The sequence below is a fragment of the Indicator indicator genome, chromosome 7, assembly GCF_027791375.1.
Source record: "Indicator indicator isolate 239-I01 chromosome 7, UM_Iind_1.1, whole genome shotgun sequence".
In the NCBI taxonomy this organism is placed as follows: Eukaryota; Metazoa; Chordata; class Aves; order Piciformes; family Indicatoridae; genus Indicator; species Indicator indicator.
In genome coordinates, this window is record NC_072016.1 from 35,808,796 (window position 1) to 35,831,161 (window position 22,366).

Below are 22,366 nucleotides of genomic sequence, written 5' to 3' on the forward strand. Positions count from 1 at the left end.
TACATCTCAGTACTGCTGTGCAGTGAGCAGTAGTCTGGCATGTGGAGCTGTACCATTGTGTGGTGAACCCATAGTGTCTCAATGCAGATGTGGATGCTGTTGGTAATGATCATCCCTGTTTCCTGAGTGCTGATTAATAGCAGTGTGCTATAAGCTGTGGAGAGAGGTCTGTGTCTCAGTGTGCACTGAACAACTCTTTAGATCCATAAGGAGTACATGATGCATACAGTCTGCATTTCCTTCAAGTGAGGCGGGCTGGATTGTTCCTGCTTCCAGAAGTGCTAGACTGTTTCTACACCTGATAGCAGAGTGTTATCTCTGTCTGTTGAGCTAGAGAAAGAAAATTAATGCCAAGCAGCAAAATAAAAGTGCTTTCACTGGCAGATAAATTCAGAAATAGAGATGACTGCTGAACCTAATACACCAGCAGAAGAGACATCAAGTTTCTCCTTAGCCACTGAATGTTTTCTGAGATATAAACATTTCTGCAGATAATGCTGAGCATTAATCAGAAGACAAATCATAGCCAAGAGAAAATTATCAGATCAGGACAAGGTCAACTTTGATACAGAACCAAAACTGTCTGATAAACATTAAAACCTTTAGTTTTCCTATGTCTGAACCTTGATTAGGGGTAAGTGACATGCTCTTGAAAAGTAAGAAATACTGATGGACAAGTTGCATCATATTCTGTAGAATATCAAGTCAGCATCCCCAGATCTTTAATGAATACCTGGAGGATGTAAATGCAGACAATGGATGCAAGCCCAAAAAAGGCTGAAACTGGCATGTATTTGTGTACAGTTGTATATGGACACTAGAAGCTATCTGAAGCACTGGTGTGTGGCAACGTGGATGTTCCAGAGGATGAGCAGGCACAAATGATGCTGTGCTGGTAGTCTGTGACCTCTAGAACTACGCATCCAATCAGTGTCACACAGCAGCTTTAAAGCCAACACTGGATGAGGTTAACTGAAATGCTTTAATAGTGAACTGTCTTCCTCATCTCTCATCTGTATTCTCTGCATTTAAATCCCTCTGATAGCTCTCTTCCAGAGGATGCTCATTGATGGGAATATAGCAGAATTTGGGGCAATAAAACTTTTGGTACTAAAGCTCTCCCTACTTTCTGTGCTGTGGGAAGGTCAACAAACACTTTAGAAGTTTAAGGGACAGACAGAATTGTCACTGACTTTAAGTGAGACTTGTGTTTTGCAGTGTACAGGTGGCTGCATAACCCTATGAGAAAAGAGAAAGCTGTAGGCTTACAAAAGGTGAATAATAAGACATCTCTTCAAGCTTTTTTTTTTTTTTTTTTAAAGAATTGCTAGTAGTTGAACTGGAGGGTCTTGATGTAAAAAGGTTTTCTGCTTCAGTGCCCTGCCAGTGAACACAAGTGAAGGCAGAAGGAATTGGTTGAAGGGAAAGCCAATCTGCTTGCCCATAGCCAGGGACAATCTCAAGTAAGGAATTGCCCTTTGAGGGTCTAGTGATCACTTGGATTCTCACCATCCCTGAAGAGATGGGTTACCTGGAGCAAGAAGTGAGAGCCATGTTTAAATGGGAGCAAAGTCGAGGGGAATACAGAGCTCAGAAAATGAGGGGGGGGAGAGCCTAAACAACATCATATTGGTGTGATGAAAGCTTGCCACATGTTGTAGCATCAGGATACAAAGCAGCAGCAGAGCTAGCATCACACCTAGCTGCCTTTGGCTTCTCAGCTTGAAAGACAAGGTATGAATTTCACAGCTGCAGTGACAGGGAGCAAGCTACAGCAGCAGTCAATACCACACTTAGGTGCTTGTCTCAGGTGGATGTTATCAGTACACCCAGCCACGAGACCACTGGCAGGAAGCTCCTTGTCACTGGGCTGAGGTTTTGGTGCCTGATATGTCTTTCACTTTTCTGAGTTGTTCTTTTTTACCTAGATTATTCCCTAATTCTTCAATTGAGAAAATAAGGGGGAGAAGGTCTCTTAGTTGTATTGAGTTGTTTGAATGTCTAATATTTTTGCTCCCTTCTGGTTCCCTCCTTCAAGAGCAACTTTGTCATCCACTTTTGTGGCATCTCTCATGTAACACTGAACAAAGCTTTCATGTAAAAAAATTATGGTGCTGTACAGCAACAGAAAATATACTGAAACCAAGCCCCAGTGTTATGTAAGCCAGATGTTTTGTTTCCTCAACACAAGGAGACACTTCTTGACAGTTAAGGATGAGAAAGCCCTAGAGCAGGCTGCCCAGAGAGGTTGTGGAGTCTCCTCTGGAGACTTTCAAGACCAGCCTGGATGCATTCCTGTGTGACCTGCCCTAGATGATCATGTTCTGGCAGGGGGATTGGACTTGATCTCTGGAGGTTCTTTCCAACCCCTAACATTCTGTGATTTCTACAGTAGTGGGGCCAAAACCCGATGACTGGCTTCAAGCATAGTGTCAGCAGTGTGGCTATTCTTCAAGAAGAGAAGCCTGAGCATGCAGAGGTCCTGCAGGGCAGCAGTGATGGCTCAGTGTCCCCACCTCCTTCTCTGAGCCCTTGCCCAAAGTGTAGGGAGTCTGGCCAGAAGGGAGGAAAGAGTAGGAAGGAAATTTGTCCTTCTTCCCATCTGGGGAACAAGATTCTGCCAGATGTTGGGTATGAGGTTATTTAGTTGACAGCTAGTGCCTGGAAAGGACAAGGACACAAATTTGTGTCCATCTGGAGGGTGGCAGAGTCGAACAAGGCCTTTGCCTTGAGAAGCCCAGAGTCACTCTGACCAGGTCCAAAGAGATAATGATTGTAGTTATGGTTGTCTTCCATGGGAGCTGAGTGAGCACACCACATCCTGGATGAGTCTCAGCACTTTGCAGCACCAGGTGTGTTTGGGTTGGTTGGTTGTCTTCAAATAAGATAGCAAGGTGCTGGAGCAAGTGCAGAAGGGGGTAAGGAAGCTGGTGGAGGGCCTGGAGAATAAATCTTATGAGGATTGACTGAGGGAGCCAGGGCTGTTCAGTTTGAAGAAGAGGAGGCTAAGAGGAGACCTCATCACTCTCTACAACTACCTGAAAGGACATTGTAGAGAGCTTGGTGCTGGTCTCTTCTCACAGGCAATTAGCTATAGAACAACAGGGATTGGCCTCAAGCTGCAACTTGGTAGGTTTAGAGTGGACATTAGAGACAATTTTTCCCAGCAAGAGTGGTCAGGCATTGGAATGTGCTGCCCAGGGAGGTGGAGGAGTCACCAACCCTGGTTGTGTTTAAAGGTCATTTAGATGCAGTGCATGAGGATATGGTGCAGGGGTGAACTTTGTAGAGTAGGGTTAATGGTTGGACTTGATGATCCCAGGGGTGTTTGCCAGCCTGAATGATTCTGTGTGATTCTGATTTCCATTATGGTTGTTTCCCAGAGAAACTCTGACACAGTAAGATGAATGGCTGGCTCAGCTGTACTTCATCAGAGAGCAGGGTTCTTTCAGTCAGTGCATGCATTACTCATTTTCAAAACCTCTCATGATCATTATTCATTGTGGCTTGTAAGAAAACATGGCTGTGAACCCAAAAGCAAAGAATTTAGTGTTATGAATTCATTTTAAACAAATGCATTCATACCATTGTGACACAGTTTGCTTAGAACATTTTGTGGTTATTTTATTTCTCTGCTTTGGGAATAAGCATAAAATTAAGGACCACTTTTTTGTGGTTGAAAATTGACTGGTGCTGAGCATGTTTAAGAAAGCTTTTGTGCTATTAAAGGCCTGAAATGCAGGTGGGGGTGGTATTTTTCCTAATTATACATGAAATCTCAAGTATAGAGAAGGACAAAATTGCAGGGTTTACGTCAAACCAAGAGTCCCATGGATAGAATGGCTCTGAGTTCACCTTCTGCAAGGTTGGGTAGTCATGATGTGAGGTTTTTGGTGACTTGGTGCTGGGTGGCTTTATCCCTCCTCTTGCCTTCCCCTTGCCTATGCACTGTCTGCAGCTGAGCACCATACTGCCAGGCTCCATCTCCATGCTTTCAGCTGCATGGCTGCATCTTGTTCTGGCTCCCGTGCTTCTCAGGGACACTGTGATGATACACTGATGGAAACTACTGGCTACACAGAATCATTTCAGTGGGAAGGGACCTCCAAAGTCTAGTCCAACCCTCCTGAAGGGAGCAGAGACATCCTCCCTTAGATCAGGCTGCCCATAGCCCTGTCCAGCCTGACCTTGAATATCTCCAAGGATGGGGCCTCAACTACCTCCCTGGACAACCTGTTCCAGTGTTCTACTTTACTCGTATTTTATGTATGACTCCATTGACATCTGGACCTGGTGTGTTTGAGGACAAAGTGAACTTACTCAAATGGCTTTCTTCCTTATCAACTCATAGGATTGCTTTAGAGCAAGTCAGCCAAACTTAGCAATGAAAAAGAGCAGAGCATCATTTTTATCACTGCTGCTCAGTAATGGCTTAAAATTCAGATAGAGTTGTGGAGAGTTCAAAACCCTTGGGAAGCTCATGACTCTGGATGAGAGCTTCTCTGCTTGTTGTGTAACTTCTTCATGTCTGTAACTCCTGCAAGTAAGTTCTTTGTCATTTGAATAAACAGTTTCTTTGGCTTTGTTTTCTTTTCATGTATTTTGCTGAATTACTGTGGCTAGTTGCAAAATGTAACTTGGCTTTGCTTCCATAATTTGGGTGGGAATGTTTTCAGTAATCAATGCTTTGTTTAATGCATGCATCGAATGTTTTCTTGTACATTTTCTGTATACTGAGGCACTTGTTATCTTCAAATAAAGTAAGAAGCAGTTATTTATAGGCCATGGAACCTGTGCCCAGTGAGGGTTCAGGGCTGTGACACAGAGTTTTGTGTTACTTGAATTAAAAAAAAAAAAAAATCCATGATGTGATTGTTGGTGATAGAGAATAAATCTTATGAAGAGTGACTGAAGGAGCAGGGCTGTTCAGTTTGAAAAAGAGAAGGCTAAGAGGAGACCTCATCACTCTCTACAACTACCTGAAAGGACATTGTAGAGATCTTGGTGTTGGCCTCTTCTCACAGGTAATTAGTGATAGAACAACAGGGAATGGCCTCAAGCTGTGACTGGGTAGGTTTAGAGTGGACATTAGGAACAATTTTTCCCAGCAAGAGTGGTCAGGCATTGGAATGTGCTGCCCAGGGAGGTGGAGGAGTCACCAACCCTGGTTGTGTTTAAAGGTCATTTAGATGCAGTGCATGAGGATATGGTTTGGGGTGAACCTTTTAGAGTAGGGTTATCATTTGGGCTTGGTGATCCTGAGGGTCTTTTCCAACCTGAATGTTTCTGTGAACTGATTTCTTGATGCACAAAACCAGCCTCTGGTCACTGCACAAAAGAAAGCTTAGGACTTGCCTTCTGTGTATCGCACTCCACTGACTGGCTATGGACTACATCCCTCAAAACTACCCAAGGAAAACAGCAATTTCCAACAAGCTAAGAGAAGGGGTGATGTGTCCAGTTCCAGGCTCCTCAATTTAAGAAGGACATTGAGATACTTGAATGTGCCCAGAGAAGGGCAACAAGGCTTGGTGAGAGGTCTTGAGCACAAACTCTATGAGGAGAGGCTGAGGGAGTTGGGGTTGTTTAGCCTGGAGAAGAGGAGGCTCAGGGGAGACCTTATTGCTCTCTACAACTACCTGCAGGGAGGTTGTAGCCAGGTGGGGGTTGGTCTCTTCTCCCAGGCAACCAGAACCAGAACAAGAGGACACAGTCTCAAGCTGCACCAGGGGAAGTTTAAGGCTTGAGGTGAGGAGAAAGTCCTTCCCAGAAAGAGTAATTGGCCATTGGAATGTGCCGCCCAGGGAGGTGGTGGAGTCACCGTCCCTGGAGATGTTCAGAAAAGGATTGGACGTGGCACTTGGAGCCATGGTTTAGTTGGTGATGAGGTGCTGGGTGATAGGTTGGACTTGATGATCTTTGAGGTCTTTTCCTTGTTGATTCTATGATTTATCCAGTCTGAGTGATGGTATGGCTGCAGAATGCAGTGTGTGGGAACTGGGTCTTGGAAGCGCAGCGTGGGTGAAGGCTGCAGCTGTCTGTATCAGCACCTTGCTTACCTCAGCACTAGAGGATGAAGTCAGTCTGATTGAGTCTCCTGACAGAAAATCCACTGGTCTGTGATAGCCACTGGAAGGCTTCTGTTGATCTTCTCAGGACTTGACTGGAAACTATTTCAACATTATACTCTGCGGGGTCTTCTCCTTTGAGATTCCTCCCTGACAAGGGATTACTTTCGTAAAACCTTTTATCTACCTTCTTCAATATTTCCTCAGCATTTTGCCCATGAAAATTTCTTTTAAAAAGAATTTTAGTGAGAGAGAAACTTCAAGTTGTGTTTACATTGAAAGGGAGACCTTGAAGAAATGTGAAGAGCATCTTGTTCCTGAGAATAAGTTCTATAAGAAGCTCACAACCAAAGATACTCCATGATGGACAGATGTGATGTTTTGTCAGATGGGGATTTAGTGTGTTTTCCCTTTTCCTCAGAAATCTCTGGGGTAGGTGCTAACACTTACAACACCATCAATCTTATTCCATGAAATTTAGCCATGAGAGAATAACAGACTTGGCCCCAAACAAGTATAAATAAATCTGAGTAGAAGGCAAGGTCATGCTGTGTTTGATTTATATCACACTAATGAGATAGCCTGGCTGGATAGTGGCTCTTACTGATTTTGTTCCATCAGAGAAGTGCTTTGGAAAGCTACCTGAGGAACTGGAGATAGTTGTGAGGCTCAGACTTGAATCCAGAGTCTACTAACCTTTATAAAACCTGAATCTGAGCATTTAAGCAGAGTGCAAGAGGTGGCCACTGTTTCTCATCCACAGGTGGTTGTGCACAGCCAGCTGGACAAACGGACATAACCATGTGCACTGGCTAGTTTCAGTATCTAAACAAGTAATGTTTCCCTTATTCCAGTACCATACTTCCAGCCAAGATTACAGCTACCACAAAGAAACTGATTTCAAAATTTTGGTGGAGCATGGCATAGATCTGCTCCAAGCTTTCCTGCACTCAGGACTCCTCTCCCTCTCCTCTAGCTGTCTTCAGACTTTCCCTTTCTGGAGATATTCAACACCTGCCTGGATGTGTTCCTGTGTGACATGGTATAGGTGACCTTGCTCTGGCAGGGGGGTTGGACTGGATAGTCTTTCAAGGTCCCTTTCAGCCCCTAACATTCTGTGATTTGGTACCTGCTGGCATTCTGTGTGGAAGAAGTCAGTGTCAAGAACTGTGCATTTATTTTCAGCTGCTTGGTTGCTCAAGTCTCTGAGGCATGGCATGGGGCTCAATTGTTGGACCCTCCTGCTAGTAGACTTCAGCACAGCCCTGAGCAGCAGAGAGCACTGGCTCGGGCTGCCCCAGCCTGCTGTGAGAGGGTGGACCAGGGGTGTTTGGGTGGGAGACTCATTGCCTTCCCCCGCACTGGGCCATGTGAGCAAGCAGGTGTGCAGATGAGTATGTTGGTAGCGACTGGTTATTCTCACAGGCACACCCTGGACCATAGGATGTAGAGCAGCAAAGCTGACTGTCACCACATACAGTGACATCTGTGCACAGATTGAGCACCAGCCTGTGAATCTCCATGTCCTTGTTTGTTAGCCTGTTCCTGACATGTTTTGGGTTAGATCAGGTCCTGCAGACCAGCAGAGGCTGCAGGTTGTTCTCAGCCAGCAGCAAGAGCAAAGCCTTTCCTGCTCCATGAGACATTAGAGAACTGCTTGAAAGAGTCCAGCACAGAGCCACAAAAATGTTTAAGGGAGAGGAACATCTCCTTTATGAGGAGAGACTGAGGGAGCTGGGGCCCTTTTGCTTGGAGAAGAGGAGCCTGAGGGGTGAACTCATTCATGTTTCTAAAGATGTGCAGGGTGAGTGCCCAGAGGATGGAGCCAGGCTCTGTTCGGTGGTGCCCAATGACAGCATAAGGGGCAATGGGTGGAAGTTGAGGCATAGAAGTTCCATGGAAAAATTAGGAACATTTTTTTCCCTGTGAGGGTGACAGAACACTGGGATAGGCTGCCCAGGGAGGCTGTGGAATCTCCTTCTCTGGAGGTATTCAAAACCCACATGGATGTATTCATGTGTAATCTCATATAGGTGATCCTGCTCTGGCAGGGGGGTTGGTCTGGATGATCTTCCAAGGTCCCTTCCACCCTGTAACATTCTATATGGACAGACGTGCTTGTGAGACTTGCACAAGCCTTGCGCCAAATCCTAGATTTTTTTTTTTTTTAGGGCAATGCTTAGGATTTGGGTTGTGATACTGACAAGAGTATGACTAATCAAGAAATAAAACAATGGCCAAGAGATAAGTCACATGCTCAGCACAAGCTGTGAATTTTTTGAACTGTAGCCAAAAGTTTGAGTTACATGAATGAACAGAAGGCTTTTGGGGTTTGGATTGGTTTGGGGACTTTGATCAGGTGTCTGATAAAAACTAAGCAATGAACTTGTGAGCTAAACAATTCATGGCCTGCAGGGGCTTGTCTGCGAGGTCTATGTGTAATGCAGAACTGCCTGCAGCATTCATATAAAACTTAATGAAACCAATTTTAAAACTTCCTATCTTTTATTGTTTGTGTCTGTTGCCTTTTAGCTGGGATATATAGCTGCAGAGTGAGAAATTGTTGTCTCTCTACTGAGCAAAAGTCACCTTTGTGACCTGCTGCTATTTGAGGTCTAAGCATGATAAAGATTGATCAAAACAAAGCTTCAAGCTGAATATCGTAGAAAGTTTGTGATGATTTCTAGGAGAAATAGAGGGGGATTTGTTTGGAATTTTTGTTGTGTGTTTTTTGTATATAGAGGCTGCTTCTTGCTGCTCTTAGTTAATTGTTCAGTGCAGAGCCAGCTCAAGCCTTTGCAAAGGCATAGACACTGACTGCTGCTGCACTGAGGATGGGAACAGATTAATTTTTGGAGGAGGTTCTCAGTTTGGTACCCTCCTCAGTCTCATAAATCCCAGGGAAGGCTGGCCCCAAATGCCTTTCTGTTGTTGGAGTCCAGGTGCCTCTGCTCCATCCAGGAACCACTCTTGCCAACAATTGTGCCATGCAGTCCAAAAGCAGGACTGAACCGTGCACCTTGTTGCTGTTTGGGGCTGGTGTGCCCATGGTCACCTTACTGCCCTTCATGCTCCACCAGTGTATGGGAGGGTGACAGGGGGCACAGCTGGCCCTGGCTGCCTTGGCATGCATTTCTGGTATGATTCTACCTGCATGGTCTAGAAAGCCATCCTAACATCTGGTGGCCCCACTGCTTCCCAGCAAGCTATAGCAGCTAAATTCTTCACTGCATCACAGTATCTTTTATGACCAGAAGTGCTCTTGTTAATCATTAAATACCTGACAGGAAGAACAACAGAAATAATAAACCTAGAAACCCATTTAAGGTGATGGTGAGAGTATTTAAATGCTGCTTTTAGAGTCTGATGAAACTAGGCATGGACAAGATATTCATAGTAAATGTAAATACGATGACAAATGCAAAGCTGCAAATTGTTCTGACCTTAATTTCTTCAAAGATTTGGTCTCAGCCTAATACCATGCTTAGGGCAAATGCCATATACTGCCTTCAGGGACTGCAAAATAGACAAAGTGCATTTGATGTATCTGATAACAAACTTCTAATGATGGTTATTAAGACTGAAGATTCTCATGTCCATAATCCTTCTCAAGACAGCAGGATTTCTTGCATGATTAAGTCCTCTTTTCTCTGAATAAGGATTTTGTAACAGAAAAATCTTCTTAAATAAGAAATACCATGTGAAGAGGTTTGTTTTGGTTTGGGTTGGTTTTGGTTTTGGTAGTTTTTTTTTTTTTCCACTTTGAACTGTCAGGCAAATATACTGGGTAAGAATCCACACTGCTGTGTTGGGGAATATGCAGCTTCTGATGAAAAGCAAACCATTGGAGTGGTGTTCTGCTCATAGTCAGCTCTTTCAGTGCCTATTGACCTTATTGCTTGCTGTTAAAAGGATTTCTTTTACTGGGGTGTTAACATATTAGTATCATGTGAAAGCAAGTGGGTGAAAAACTCAACAATCTGTGGAAAAATTTTCACAGTGACAGCAGAAGGATTTCAGTCAGAATCAGTAGAAGTGTGAAATTGTTCCCTTTGACTGCATTGATGCAGTGCACAAGGAACTGGGGTGTTAACTGTGCTTTGCAAAGCACTGTGCTATCATAAATTAAACAAAGTCTTACCTGCTCAGATGAGGCCCCAAACTGCCAGATATTGTTAACGTGTCTTAAGTAAATAAAGCCTGCTAAGAAATTGTTTCCATTTTTGGTGCTCAATATATGACTGGTGTGGTGGTGGTTTTTTTTTTTTTTTGTTTTGTTTTGTTTTGGGTTTTTTTAATATATTAATTAGTTTCTTATTCATAGCTAACAGAAAATGTTTTGTTTGGCTACCAGCTTTATTATATATTGCTGGTTACTGAAATTTCTGCAACTGTGCTGGTACCTTTCCCAGTGTGAAACACCTCTTTTGTACACAGCTTTTATCTTTCAACAAAAGGAAATCTCCACTCCCATTCTTTTAGTGAGCAAGGAAGCAAAATTCCAAGTCACTCAAAAGGCCAAGGACAAAATTTTTCCATTATGGTAGCTTAGTGTTTCATCAGAACAGACTTGAAATGCATAATTGCTGACTTTCGGTAATTGTGAGAAAATAAAACTGCAGAGAAAATGGATAGAGGAAATCAGTTTTAAAAAAAAAAGAACAGGTGCCAACATCTGGAGTACTCTATGTGAATGCTTTGGTGACACAGCCTGACCAAGTAGAGAGAAAAAAAAAAAAACAAAACAAACAACAAAACCCCAAAGAAAACAAACCACCAACCTCTTTACTGATGATTTATTGCATTAGCTCCTGGGGGTATTCAGGCTGGGTTTTTTAGGCAAAGCTTCTGAAAGGGTTATATGAAGGCACTTTACAGTATGTTCATAATGTGGTACTAGTGCACAGGGGTAATGTCTCACTCCTCTGCTCCCACTGCTGATGTAATGCTCTGAATGGTTTTGGTTTGGTCAGGCAGTGGGAGGAGAACGTTTGTGGAAACTTCCAGAAGTTTCAATGAATAGAAACCCCATTTCCTGCACTCAAGTTTCAGCAAATTCTGAAAGAATGAGGTCCTTCATGTGGAGTAGGTGAATGGGATTAACCACTGCAGTCCTGTAACAGGGCTCTCAAGCAAAGGCTGCCTTTAGGTTTCTCAGGTGCTTTCCTTGAACCTCCCCAGACATAAAAAGGTTAAATGTGGCCCCACAATAAACTGGGTTTATAACTCTTATAATTGATGTGAAGTAGTATCTAATTATTTTTTATTCTTAGGTTAAAATAAATAAAATAAGAAAAATCTTTCCAGTTAGGGTTGTCAAGCACAGAAACAGGGTGCCCTGAGAGGCTGTGGAGTCTCCATCCATGGAGACATTCAAAACCTGATTGAACATGAGCCCGGACAACCTGTGCTGGCTGCTTCTGCTTTGAGCAAGGGGCTGGACTGGAGCTCTCTAGAGGACCCTGCCAGCCCTTTTGTGATCAATTTGATTCAGCAAAATCATATTTGCCTATATGATATGAAAGTTACAGCTTTTAGCTTCCTAATATAGCCTGTAACAGTCTCTGTGCATAAACAACCATGATTTCTAATTAATTCCTATTTTAAACTAAGTGTTCTTCAGGCTCTCTCCTACTGACAGCAGAACAAACTGTGGCCTCACTATATGTGTTTTTAAAAAGTACTGTACTGAAATTTCTTATGTTCCTTTTAGAGACATGCTATTTAAGTCCATGTCAAATACAGGAGTTAGGAAGTTCAACATAAATACACTTAATTCCAAAGTCATTCATAGACCTCGTTTGCTGCTGAGTTTTTGCTGTCTGATTAAAAATCAAACAAACACACAAAAAATCCCCCACCAAAACAAAAAAACAACCACAACTCAGAATTGGAAAGAATGATTTCTGTCTGACTCCACTTTGAAATTGATTTCCCCTCAAGCTTCTTCCTTCCCCTTCCTTGTGCCTGAAGCCTCTCCCCAGCCAGACAGCCAGCCCCAGGGGCACAAACTGTCCAGCTCTGTCCATGGAGGCCACCTGCTCTGCACCTGGCTTTCCCTCCTTGCTTTCATTGCCTTGCATTTGGAGCAGCTACCCCACACCAGTGCAGCCATTGGTCCCTTGTGGGCTTTGCAGAGGAGGTTTTTCTGGGGAGGTTTTCTGTAGCTGGGACCTGTGACCAGCTCTTTTATGCTGGTGACTCCGTGACTCCAGCTTTGCACTGGCACATGCAACCACAATGTCCCTGCAGGAAGGCTCAGGCCAGACCATATAATTTCAGGTGATTCAACACAATCCATAGCAGTATCTGGCAAAGGAGAACTACCAGGCTTTGTTAGTGGTCTGGAGGCTAGATACCTTGAAGGTAATCACAGAGTTAACCAGTTTGGAAAAGACCTTCAACATCACTGGTTGCTGGTTGCCTGGGAGAAGACTGATCCCCACCTGGCTACAACCTCCTTTCAGGTAGTTGTAGAGAGCAATAAGGTCTCCCCTGAGCCTCCTCTTCTCAATATTCAAACTTGATTTGGAAGATGTGGTCCAGGTCTTCTGCTGTAGTATGCAGGCAGAGGGACTGTGTTGGATCATGCCATGCAAGGACTGACTGGAGGCATTTTCATGTTGCTGTATATTGGTCCTTCTTTTGTTTATGACACTCTTTTTTTTTTTTTTTTTTTTACATTTCTGTTGAATAAGCATTAATTTGTGGTTTTGTTACTAGGCTTGATCTGCTTAGCCACTGTGTCTTTACTTTTCAGTTGAGTATATACTAACCAATTTAAAAACTACCTTTCTTATTTTGGTCATGGTAAGTAGAAGTTTGAGGGGTTCTAACTTCAAAATATTCTGGAAGTTTCTGATGCATAACTCTTCCTGCCAGTGTCCAGAAACCTCTTTGATTCCATTCCTGTATACCAAAAGATACAGACCTGTCTTGACAAAGTGTTTGATGTGCAGACCAAAGCAAATACAAACCCAAGATGATGTGTGGACAGGTGATGGTACTCATTTTCACAGCCACCTCAGCTCCTCTTTTGTTTTTCTGTATGGTGTGTGTCCAAAGCGTGAACTCTCCAAGGTGGGAACTGGATTGCTTTTATATTTTTGGCTCTGGTCAGTACTCTGAGGCTCTGTTTAACAAGTGTGGTCCCCAAGAATTACCACACAAGTGAATGATTCCTGTATTCTTGGGGTATCCAGCTTAATTTGTTGAGTCATTACTGGCTTTAGAACAGGAATGCTGGGCTGTCTGTCACAGTACTGTGTCTCATTAGAATGCATAGATGGAAGAGCTGCTCATCTTGAGGAAGCAAACACCAATAACCCTTGCTGCTAATAATTCTTGAAGAGTTCAGATAGGTCCAGTCATTTTTATCAGGAGTATGTGGCTAGCTATGAATTTTCTTGCTGTCTTAATGCTGCACTGATTTTATTTCTTTTCATCTATTTACAAGCTCTACCTTTGAAAATACTGTTGTGCATCTATGAGTTTTCAGTACTAAAGCTGAGGTAATAATCATTATGCCTTCTTTGGGGATACCATCTCTGACAGAGGTGGGAATTCCACTGAGTAGCATGGAAGAGGTATTTAATTTGGAGCTGCAGTTTTCAGGCTGTGAGTGTGCCTGTGATGTGGGCAGGGGTTTGTCTGTAGTGCAGCCTCACTGCCAGCTTTGCAGCTATTGTAAGCTCCAGCATAAATCATTCTGGGGCTGCCCTCAGTCAAGAGCACAGGTCAGGTGGGAGCCCTGCCTCACTGTGTTCCCAGCAGGGCAGGAGGAGGATCACTCCAGGCTTGCCACCAACACAAGGAAAGCTTCGTTTGGGCAGTGCAGAAGGTCAGGGAGGCTTACAAGGAAACACTTCGTTTTTCTCCACATGCTCTGAGGGATATTTCAGCACTGCTCTTGGCTGCTGCAGAAAGAGGAAGCCTGCAGCCCCTGTAGCTGGGCTTTCATGCATATAAAGACACATCTGCATCAGAGACTACTGGCAGAGAGGAGCAGAAGTTGCTCTTCAGAGATTTTTCTCATTCATTCCCACAACCACTGTGCAGCATTAAAGTCTCTGACTGAAAATTTGTTTCCTGGAGTGTTACTGGAAAGCAGAAGCACAGAGTTTGTTCTATTTCAGTTAGCAACAGGAAATTGCTGAATATTATTTACAGATCAGAAATTCCAGCGTTATATAATATTTTTGGTAGTGTAAGAGGGAGGAAAAAAATGGATACATTCAGAACACCTGAAAATGAGTCTCTGCTCTTCAATTCCTCTGGTCCTGCCACATGGGATCCCTTCCATCGTCCCTTGGACACCATCCAGCCCTGGCACTTCAGGATTCTGGCAGCAGTAATGTTGGTGGTGACCTCCCTGTCACTTGCTGAGAACCTGGCTGTAATCCTGGTGACTTTCAAGTTCAAGCAATTGAGACAGCCTGTCAATTATGTTATAGTCAACTTGTCTGTGGCTGATTTCCTGGTCTCACTGACTGGTGGCACCATCAGCTTTTTAACGAATCTGAAAGGTTATTTTTATCTGGGACACTGGGCTTGTGTGCTGGAAGGATTTGCTGTCACCTTTTTTGGTAAGCTGAATTTTGTTTGTGGTTGTATGTCTGTTCCATTCAAAATCCTTCAGCATGGTTTGCTAGCTTTTCCTGCAGCTTGCTGGGTCACTGATTCTGTGTGCTATTAACTCCCTGATCCTTTCCCCAGGTACATTCTCTGTGCTGTGGATCTCATGTGAGTGAATAACACAAGCCACAGTCTCTGTCATGTACCAGTGGCTTCTTTTCTGTATAGTGATCACTGAGTATGTTTAATATGATGAGAAAAAGCTTGCTAATAGAGTAACAGCATTGGGGAGGGTCTGGTAAAGGAATGCCAGGAAAAAAATTCACTGTGTAATGATTTTCAGGGTTTGTGTTTAGGTGTCTGCATATGTGGATAAAGAGGAGCAGGAGAGAAAAGTGAGTGACTGTTCTCAAGACTGTGGAGGATACCAGGGCAGGGAAGCATCTTGCATTAACCACTCCACAGGAGCCCTGGCACACTGTAACAGCCACTTTGCATACCAACATCTTACTGTGGTTCTTTTCCTTGGTTTTGATTTACTAACCACACAAAAAGTATTAAAAGTATTCTAAAAGGTGAAATCCTCACCATGTAGTTCCCTGTGTAAATATATCTCTGCAGAAAAATGGGAAATTAGTTTAAAATGAGATACCTAATTAATTGAGAGAGCCATTCATTCTTGCCTCCCTGTTTGTCTCTGAGGCTGCATAGTAAAGGCAGCCTCCTAACTGCTGTCACTGCTCCAAGGCAGACACATTGCTGGTCCTCAGCCTGAAAAGGGGTCCCACAGCTGCTCTCAGCCTGGTTAAGCTACAGCAGGAATGTCAGTGACAAGCAATGCTACTAAATCTGTTTGTGGCCTCTAAATCATGTCCCATGGAAAAACAGTCAGGCTATTTCAAGATTTTGGTGTCCAACCAGGATGATATTTGCCTAATAAACTGATAGTTTGGTGTTGTAGGAAGCTGTCTATAGTTCAGACTGTCATAAAACTTGTAATCTACAATATTTCTTGCAAAGGTAGTGTTTTGAAGATATACCTTAATTTGTTAATTGGAAAGCTACACATCATTTGTTGCAAATGGGGTAAAAGAGTCGTTGTCAGTTAAATGGCCCAATTAGAAGCTTGGTTTTGTAGGCATTACACTGTAGGCTGACAAATTAGGCAAATATGCAAATCTTGTGCTGTTAACAAATGATATTAGAGTAATGGATGCAGATTGCATATCCTTTCATATTTGGATTGCTGGGGAAGGGGCCTAGTGTGGTGGGTTGGTCAAACACTGGAACAGGTTGCACAGAGTGGTTGTGGAGTCTCCATCTGTGAAGATACTTAAAACCTAACTGGACTTAGTCCTGGAGAACCTGCTCTATGGACTGTGCTTAGGTGTGGGCAGTGTGCTGAACTAGACGACCTCCAGAGATGCCTTTCAACAATTCTGTGGTTCCACCATGTGGGGATGGTGTTTGCTTTTCAGTGCATCTGCACAATTTTTGATGCTGAATGTGGTGTTTTGTTTTGTTTTTTTTTTTTTTTACTGCAGGCATTGTTGCTCTCTGGTCTCTTGCTCTGTTGGCTTTTGAGCGGTACGTCGTGGTCTGCCGCCCGCTGAGGAACGTGCGCCTGAGGGGGAAGCATTCAGCCCTAGGTATTGCCTTTGTGTGGACCTTTTCCTTCATTTGGACCATTCCACCAACAATGGGTTGGAGCAGTTACACCACCAGTAAGATTGGAACTACTTGTGAGCCTAACTGGTAAGGCCACTCTCGCGGAGTATGGTAAAGAAGTGAAACTTGTAGCTCAGGGCATCTCGGGGCAGGAAATCGGAGGAAAGGTTTAAAGATGATGTACATCTCTGCAAAAATGGCTGTGAAGAAAGTTGTAACAAAACTAAGCAAAATCTGCCAAGAACAGATTAAAAAACCACAATTCTGAGGGGAGTAGCTTGTATCCAGTGGACAGCAAGTTCTCCATGGGACAGCAATGTGCCCTTGTAGCCGAGAGTGCCAATGGTATCCTGGGGTGCATCAAGAAAAGTGTGTCCAGGAGGGCTAGGGAGGTTCTTCTGCCCCTCTACTCTGCCCTGGAGAGACCACACCTGGAATAATGTGTCCAGTTTTGGGCTCCCCAATTCAAGAGAGACAGAGACCTGCTGGAGAGCATCTAACATAGAGCTACAAAAATGATTAGGGGACTTGAGCATCTCCCCTATGAAGAGAGACTGAGACCCCTGGGGCTGTTTAGTCTTGAAGACTGAGAAGGGATCTGATCAATGTCTATCAATATCTGAGGGGTGGGTGTCAAGTGGAGGTCGCCAAGCTCTTTGCATGGTGCACAGTAATAAGTCAAGGAACAATGGATACAAACTTGGACATAGAAGGTTTCACCTCAACATGAGGAGACATTTCTTTACAGGGAGGGTGGCAGAGCACTGGAACAGCTGCCCAGAGAGGTTGTGTATTCTCCTTCTCTGGAGGCCTTCAAAACCCACCTGGATGCATTCCTGTGTGGATTACCCTAAGTGATACTGCTTTGGCAGGGGATTGGACTGGATGATCTCTGGAGGTCCCTTCCAACCTCTGACATTCTGTGATTGTAACAGAAATAATCATTCTGTACCTTGTGCTTTTTGTCAGGATTCAGAGAGGACAAAGATTTTTTTTTTTTTTCCCAGTAGGTTGGACAAAGCCCTGAGAAACCTGGTCTGACCCCATAGCTGGCTCCAGTTTCACCAGGAGGTTGCCCAACGTGTCCCTTCACAGGTTGACTATCTCACAGTTCTGTGACACTGGTCATCAAATCCTGTCTGAACCCCATAGCCCTCTGGGTCCAGAGATCCATCTGCTGTTGTCACTAAGGCTTTAAAAGGGCACTTGGGCTGAAAACAAGTGACAAAAATACCAGGGACAGCTCCAAAGAGTGAAAATACTTCAGGAAAATCATAGAATTGTCAGGATTGGCAGGGACCCCAAGGATCATCCATTTCCAACCTGCCTGCTGTGGGCAGGGACACCTCACACTAGATCAGGTTGCTCAGAGCCACATCCAGCCTGGCTGCAAAAACCTCCAAGGATGAGGCCCTGGGCAACCTGTTCCAGTGTCTCACCACCCTCATGGGGAAGAGCTTCTTAACATCTAATCTAAATCTCCCCTCCTCTAGCTTGAATCCATTCCCCTGAGTCCTGTCACTACCCAATATCCTAAAAAGTCCCCACCAGCTTTCTTGTAGCCCCCTTCAGATCACAGAAGGTCACAATAAGGTCTCCTCAGAGCCTTCTCTTCTCCAGACTGAACAACCCCAACTCTGTCTGTCTCCATAGGAGAGGAGCTCCAGCCCACTGCTCATCCTCGTGGCCCTTCTCTGGACACCTCCCACCATGTCTATATCCTTCTTGTAATAGGGGCTCCGGAACTGGAACCCAGTAAACCTGTGGTAACACGTTTTAGTAATACATACACACTGTGTTTTGTGTTTTATACAGGTACTCAGGAGCTTATACTGACCAGACATACATTGTCACCTTCTTCAGCAGCTGCTTTGTACTGCCTTTACTGGTGATACTGGTATCCTATGGGAAACTGACACAGAAGCTAAGAAAGGTCAGAAGAATCACTTGCAATTAAACTTCTAACACCTGTATGTATGCAAACATTAAGAATTGTTCTGTTTGACTTTCTATAAAGGTCTCCTACTCATCTTCCTTTGGGCACTGTCCAGCAGATCCCTGTCTGTCTTGAACTGGGGATCCCAAAACTGGTCACAATGCTCCTAGTGTAAGTAGACCAAATATCCAGGCAGCAGGTATCACCATTCATTGTGTGATTATCCTTACACACAGAAATTCCTGCTGTGGCTACAAGTGGCTTTTCTAATAGTGCCATTTCCATCACTTCTCCACGCCTCTCATCAAGTATCAAAGCACTGAAAGAATGTCTACTTGACAAACAAACAGAATGACCCAGGTTTGGTTTATTTGCTTCAATCCAATGCCATTTCTTAAGACTCGAACCAGCTAAATCAGAATTTACCTTAAAATGGCTTCATTTGTAAATTTCAAGAGTTCTGACTCCTACTGTATAACACCTGAAGAATAAGGTGCAGCATTTGTAAGTAACATGATGCTGTTCAGTAAATAAATTATTAGATTGTCTATGAACATTTAAAAGAGAAATGCTTTTTATGTTGATTTAATCATAGAATTGTCAGGGTTGGAAGGGACCTCAAGGATCATCTAGTTCCAATCCCCTAGTCATGGGAAGGGGCACTTCACACTATATCAGGTCTAATGATTATGTTGACCTGGTCCAGCAGAGAATCTAAAAAAGTGAAAGGAGGCAACAGAATAGGAGAAGTCCCATCTGGGGACAGTATTTTGGGGCAATATTGTGATTTCTATTCACTGTAAAGCACTATTACTACTTCATGGATAAACTCAGTAGATTCTTGGCAGGTGATTAGCCTGCTGACTGAGTTCACTGGTTGGAGGCCTTGTTGTTCACTTTCTAGAATCTTCTGTCTTTTTTCTTTTCAAAGGTGTCAGGTGCTCAAGACAGGCTGGGGAGTACCAGGAAGCCTGGAAGGCAGGTGACTGCAATGGTGGTGGTGATGATCATCACCTTCCTAATCTGCTGGATGCCATACGCTGCCTTTTCCATGCTGGTCACTGCATACCCCTCCATTGAACTGGATCCTTGCCTGGCAGCAGTTCCAGCTTTCTTTTCCAAAACAGCTACCATTTATAATCCAATTATTTATGTCTTTATGAACAAACAGGTACTGTACGCTCTCACAGTGTCTGCAACACTCTTGTTTTGTTGTTTTGTCATTTTGTCTTGCTTTATAATGAATTACTTCTACCTATTCACATGCTGGTTAACTAGCAGTGCAATATCCAACATTCAGAGTAAGAACCCCACAGTGGCTCTTATACCACGAGGTAGGAGCCATGAGGATGCTTAGGGGACTTGAGCATCTCCCCTATGAAGAGAGACTGAGAGCCCTGGGGCTGTTTAGTCTTGAGAAGGCTGAGAGGGGATCTGAATAATGTCTATCAATATCTGAGGGGTGGGTATCAAGTGGAGGGGGCCAAGCTCTTCTGGGTGGTGCACAGTAATATGACAAGAAACAATGGATACAAACTTGAACATAGAAGGTTTCACCTCAACATGAGGAGAAACTTTTTACAGTGAGGGTGACAGAGCACTGGAACAGCTGCCTGGGGGCTGTGGATTTTCCTTTGCTGGAGAGATTCCAAACCCACCTGGATGCATTCCTGTGCAGACTACCCTTGGGTGACCCTGCTTGGCAGGGGGATTGGACTGGATGATCTCTGGCGGTCCCTTCCAACCTCTAACGTTCTGTGATTCTGTGTACCTGCCTGCTGAAAGATAGTGTAAGGCTCTGCATTATTAAAATTCAAACCTTAATAATTACAAGGTTTAGATATTGTAAAATCATCCCTTAATGAATATCAGCTTGTTTTCCGTATGAAAATTCTGGTTTCAGGTCTGCCCCACTACCTCTCCTATGAGAACAAGCTTAAGGCAACTGGGGTTGTTCAGCATGGAGCAGAGAAGGCTCTGGGGAGACCTAATAGCAACCTTCCAGTACCTGAAGTGGGCCTGCAAGAAAGCTGCAGAGGGATTGTTTCCAAAGGCCTGCAGTGATAGGACAAGGGGTATGGTTTGAAATTAGAGAAGAGGAGATTTAGACTGGATGTTAGGAACAAGCTCTTTTACCATGAGGGTGGTAGAACTCTGGAACAGGTTGCCCAGGGAGGTGGTTGAAGCCTCATCCCTGGAGATATTCTTGGTCAGGCTTGACAAGGCTCTGAGCAATCTGATCTATTGGAGGTTCACAGAACTACAGAACTGTCAGGGTTGGAAGGGACCTCAAGGGTCATCTGGTTCAACCCCCCCTGCTATGGGCAGGGAAATGCTCCACTAGATCAGGTTGCCCTGAGCCACATCCAGGGATGGGGCTTCTACCACCTCCCTGCTGACTGCAGGGGGGTTGGACTAGGTGACCTCTGGAGGTCCCTTCCATCCCAAACCATTTTTAGATATTTTTTTTAACTCTTTAGGAATGCAACACCTGTGAGCAGATTTGGAGGTAAGGTGGAAGTTGTCAGTAGCTTGAGGTTGTGTCGGGGGAGATGCTGCCTTTTGTGGCTGTATGTACTGGGCAGGCAATAGCCTATGGGGCAGGGAGCAGAGGAACTGACAAGGGGATGAACCAGAGTTTCATATGTGGTCTGTGATAACAGGCATGCTGATAAACTTGAATAGATTTGTGCAATCAGTGGAGGAGTTACTAAGAGTAGTGGCATCAAGCAGAGCAAAAACCACTTAAGTGAAAAGAAGAAAAAATGGTCAAATGACTGGTGTAAAAAGTGATGAACACATGTATTTATTCAGTCCTGGAGAGAGAGCCATTGTTTGTCTCACATCCTATGGAGAGAACTCTGATCTCCCAGTGCACAGACATAGAAGATTTATGTTTTTCTTACCTCGCTGATGGTTGTGAGCAACATGGAAACAAATCATTGGTTGTGTAGCTGGGTGTTAACATATGACAGCAACTCATGAGCCTGGGGAAAAGACCAATTCTGTCCATTAGATGTGGTTAGTTACAAGCAGAAGAGGACTTTTTTTTTTCAGAATTACATTTGCCTGTAGTCTGGGTCTTTTTAGAACATCATTGTTTGTCAGTTTTAGAGTTCTTCATGATGGGACAGGCAAATAGATATTTTTTTCTTTTTTTTTTGGGGGGGGAATAGGGGGGTGCTATTTCTTTATATTCCCAGCTGATTCATGAGAGAATTTCCAAGAGTTAGCTAAGATATACGAATTTTAGAATATCTATAAAACAGTCTATGTTTTAACTGGTCTCCTTTTTTTTTCCCCAACTTTCTAGTTCAGGAAGTGTCTGATTCAGATGTTCACCTGCAGTGGAGAGTCCAACATGAACCCAACTTCAAAGAGAGCAATGCTCACGCAGGACAAAAGAGGCAGTGAACTGTCCACTATGGCAGTGCATAGTACTGTTTCTAAGAGGAAAACCAGAGATGAACACAGCAATTGCCAATCTTTTACTCAGTTGGCAGCTTCAGGAAACAAAATCTGTCCCATATTGAATGGGAGACACAAGGCATCTTTCCTTGTTACCATCACTTAGCATAAAAAAAAAAAGTTAGTGGGGACATCATGCTCCTGTGGACACCAGCTTTTGAGATTCCAGGCTCCTGAGTGCATGTAAGAGTTTCTTGGCTCTGCAGCTGCAGTCAAACACCCAGCCATAAGGTGAGTCCCTTCCTCCACTGCGTTCCTCTTCCCAATCCACAGTCTGCTGACTCCTCAAGATATCACCACGGGAAGCCAGCCTTGCTATATAGGACACAGTAAGGAAGGGAGGGTTTTATGTTCATGACAGCTCTGTAGTCAGATAAAATCACAAAGTGACAAATGGCTTTAATATGATAATGACATGGGCAGCATGGCCTAGCAGCTGCCTGGGCCATGGCATGCTCACGTGGACTGCTTGGGCACTCGGCCCTGCTCATGGCCCCTTGCAGCATTCACATCAAGGGATGTACAGAACAATGCAACCCCTGCATTTCTGCACAGTCTTGCCTTCCTGCTGCACTTTCCTTGGCCTCTGTGAAGGCCACCTGAACACTGAAGCAGTACAGACAGTAACATGGCAGAAGGCATGAGCTCCTCG

General features: G+C 44.0%; 1 protein-coding gene across 1 annotated transcript; it reads left to right on the forward strand.

Annotated features, from left to right (window-relative positions):
- The first annotated feature begins 14,292 nt into the window (after positions 1 to 14,292).
- LOC128968315 (vertebrate ancient opsin-like) lies at positions 14,293 to 21,820 on the forward strand. The gene is made up of 5 exons (XM_054382726.1): positions 14,293 to 14,653; positions 16,187 to 16,397; positions 18,126 to 18,243; positions 19,178 to 19,417; positions 21,560 to 21,820. The coding sequence occupies exons 1-5, from the start codon at positions 14,293 to 14,295 to the stop codon at positions 21,818 to 21,820; spliced, it is 1,191 nt and encodes a 396-aa protein (XP_054238701.1).
- Positions 21,821 to 22,366: the final 546 nt, after the last annotated feature.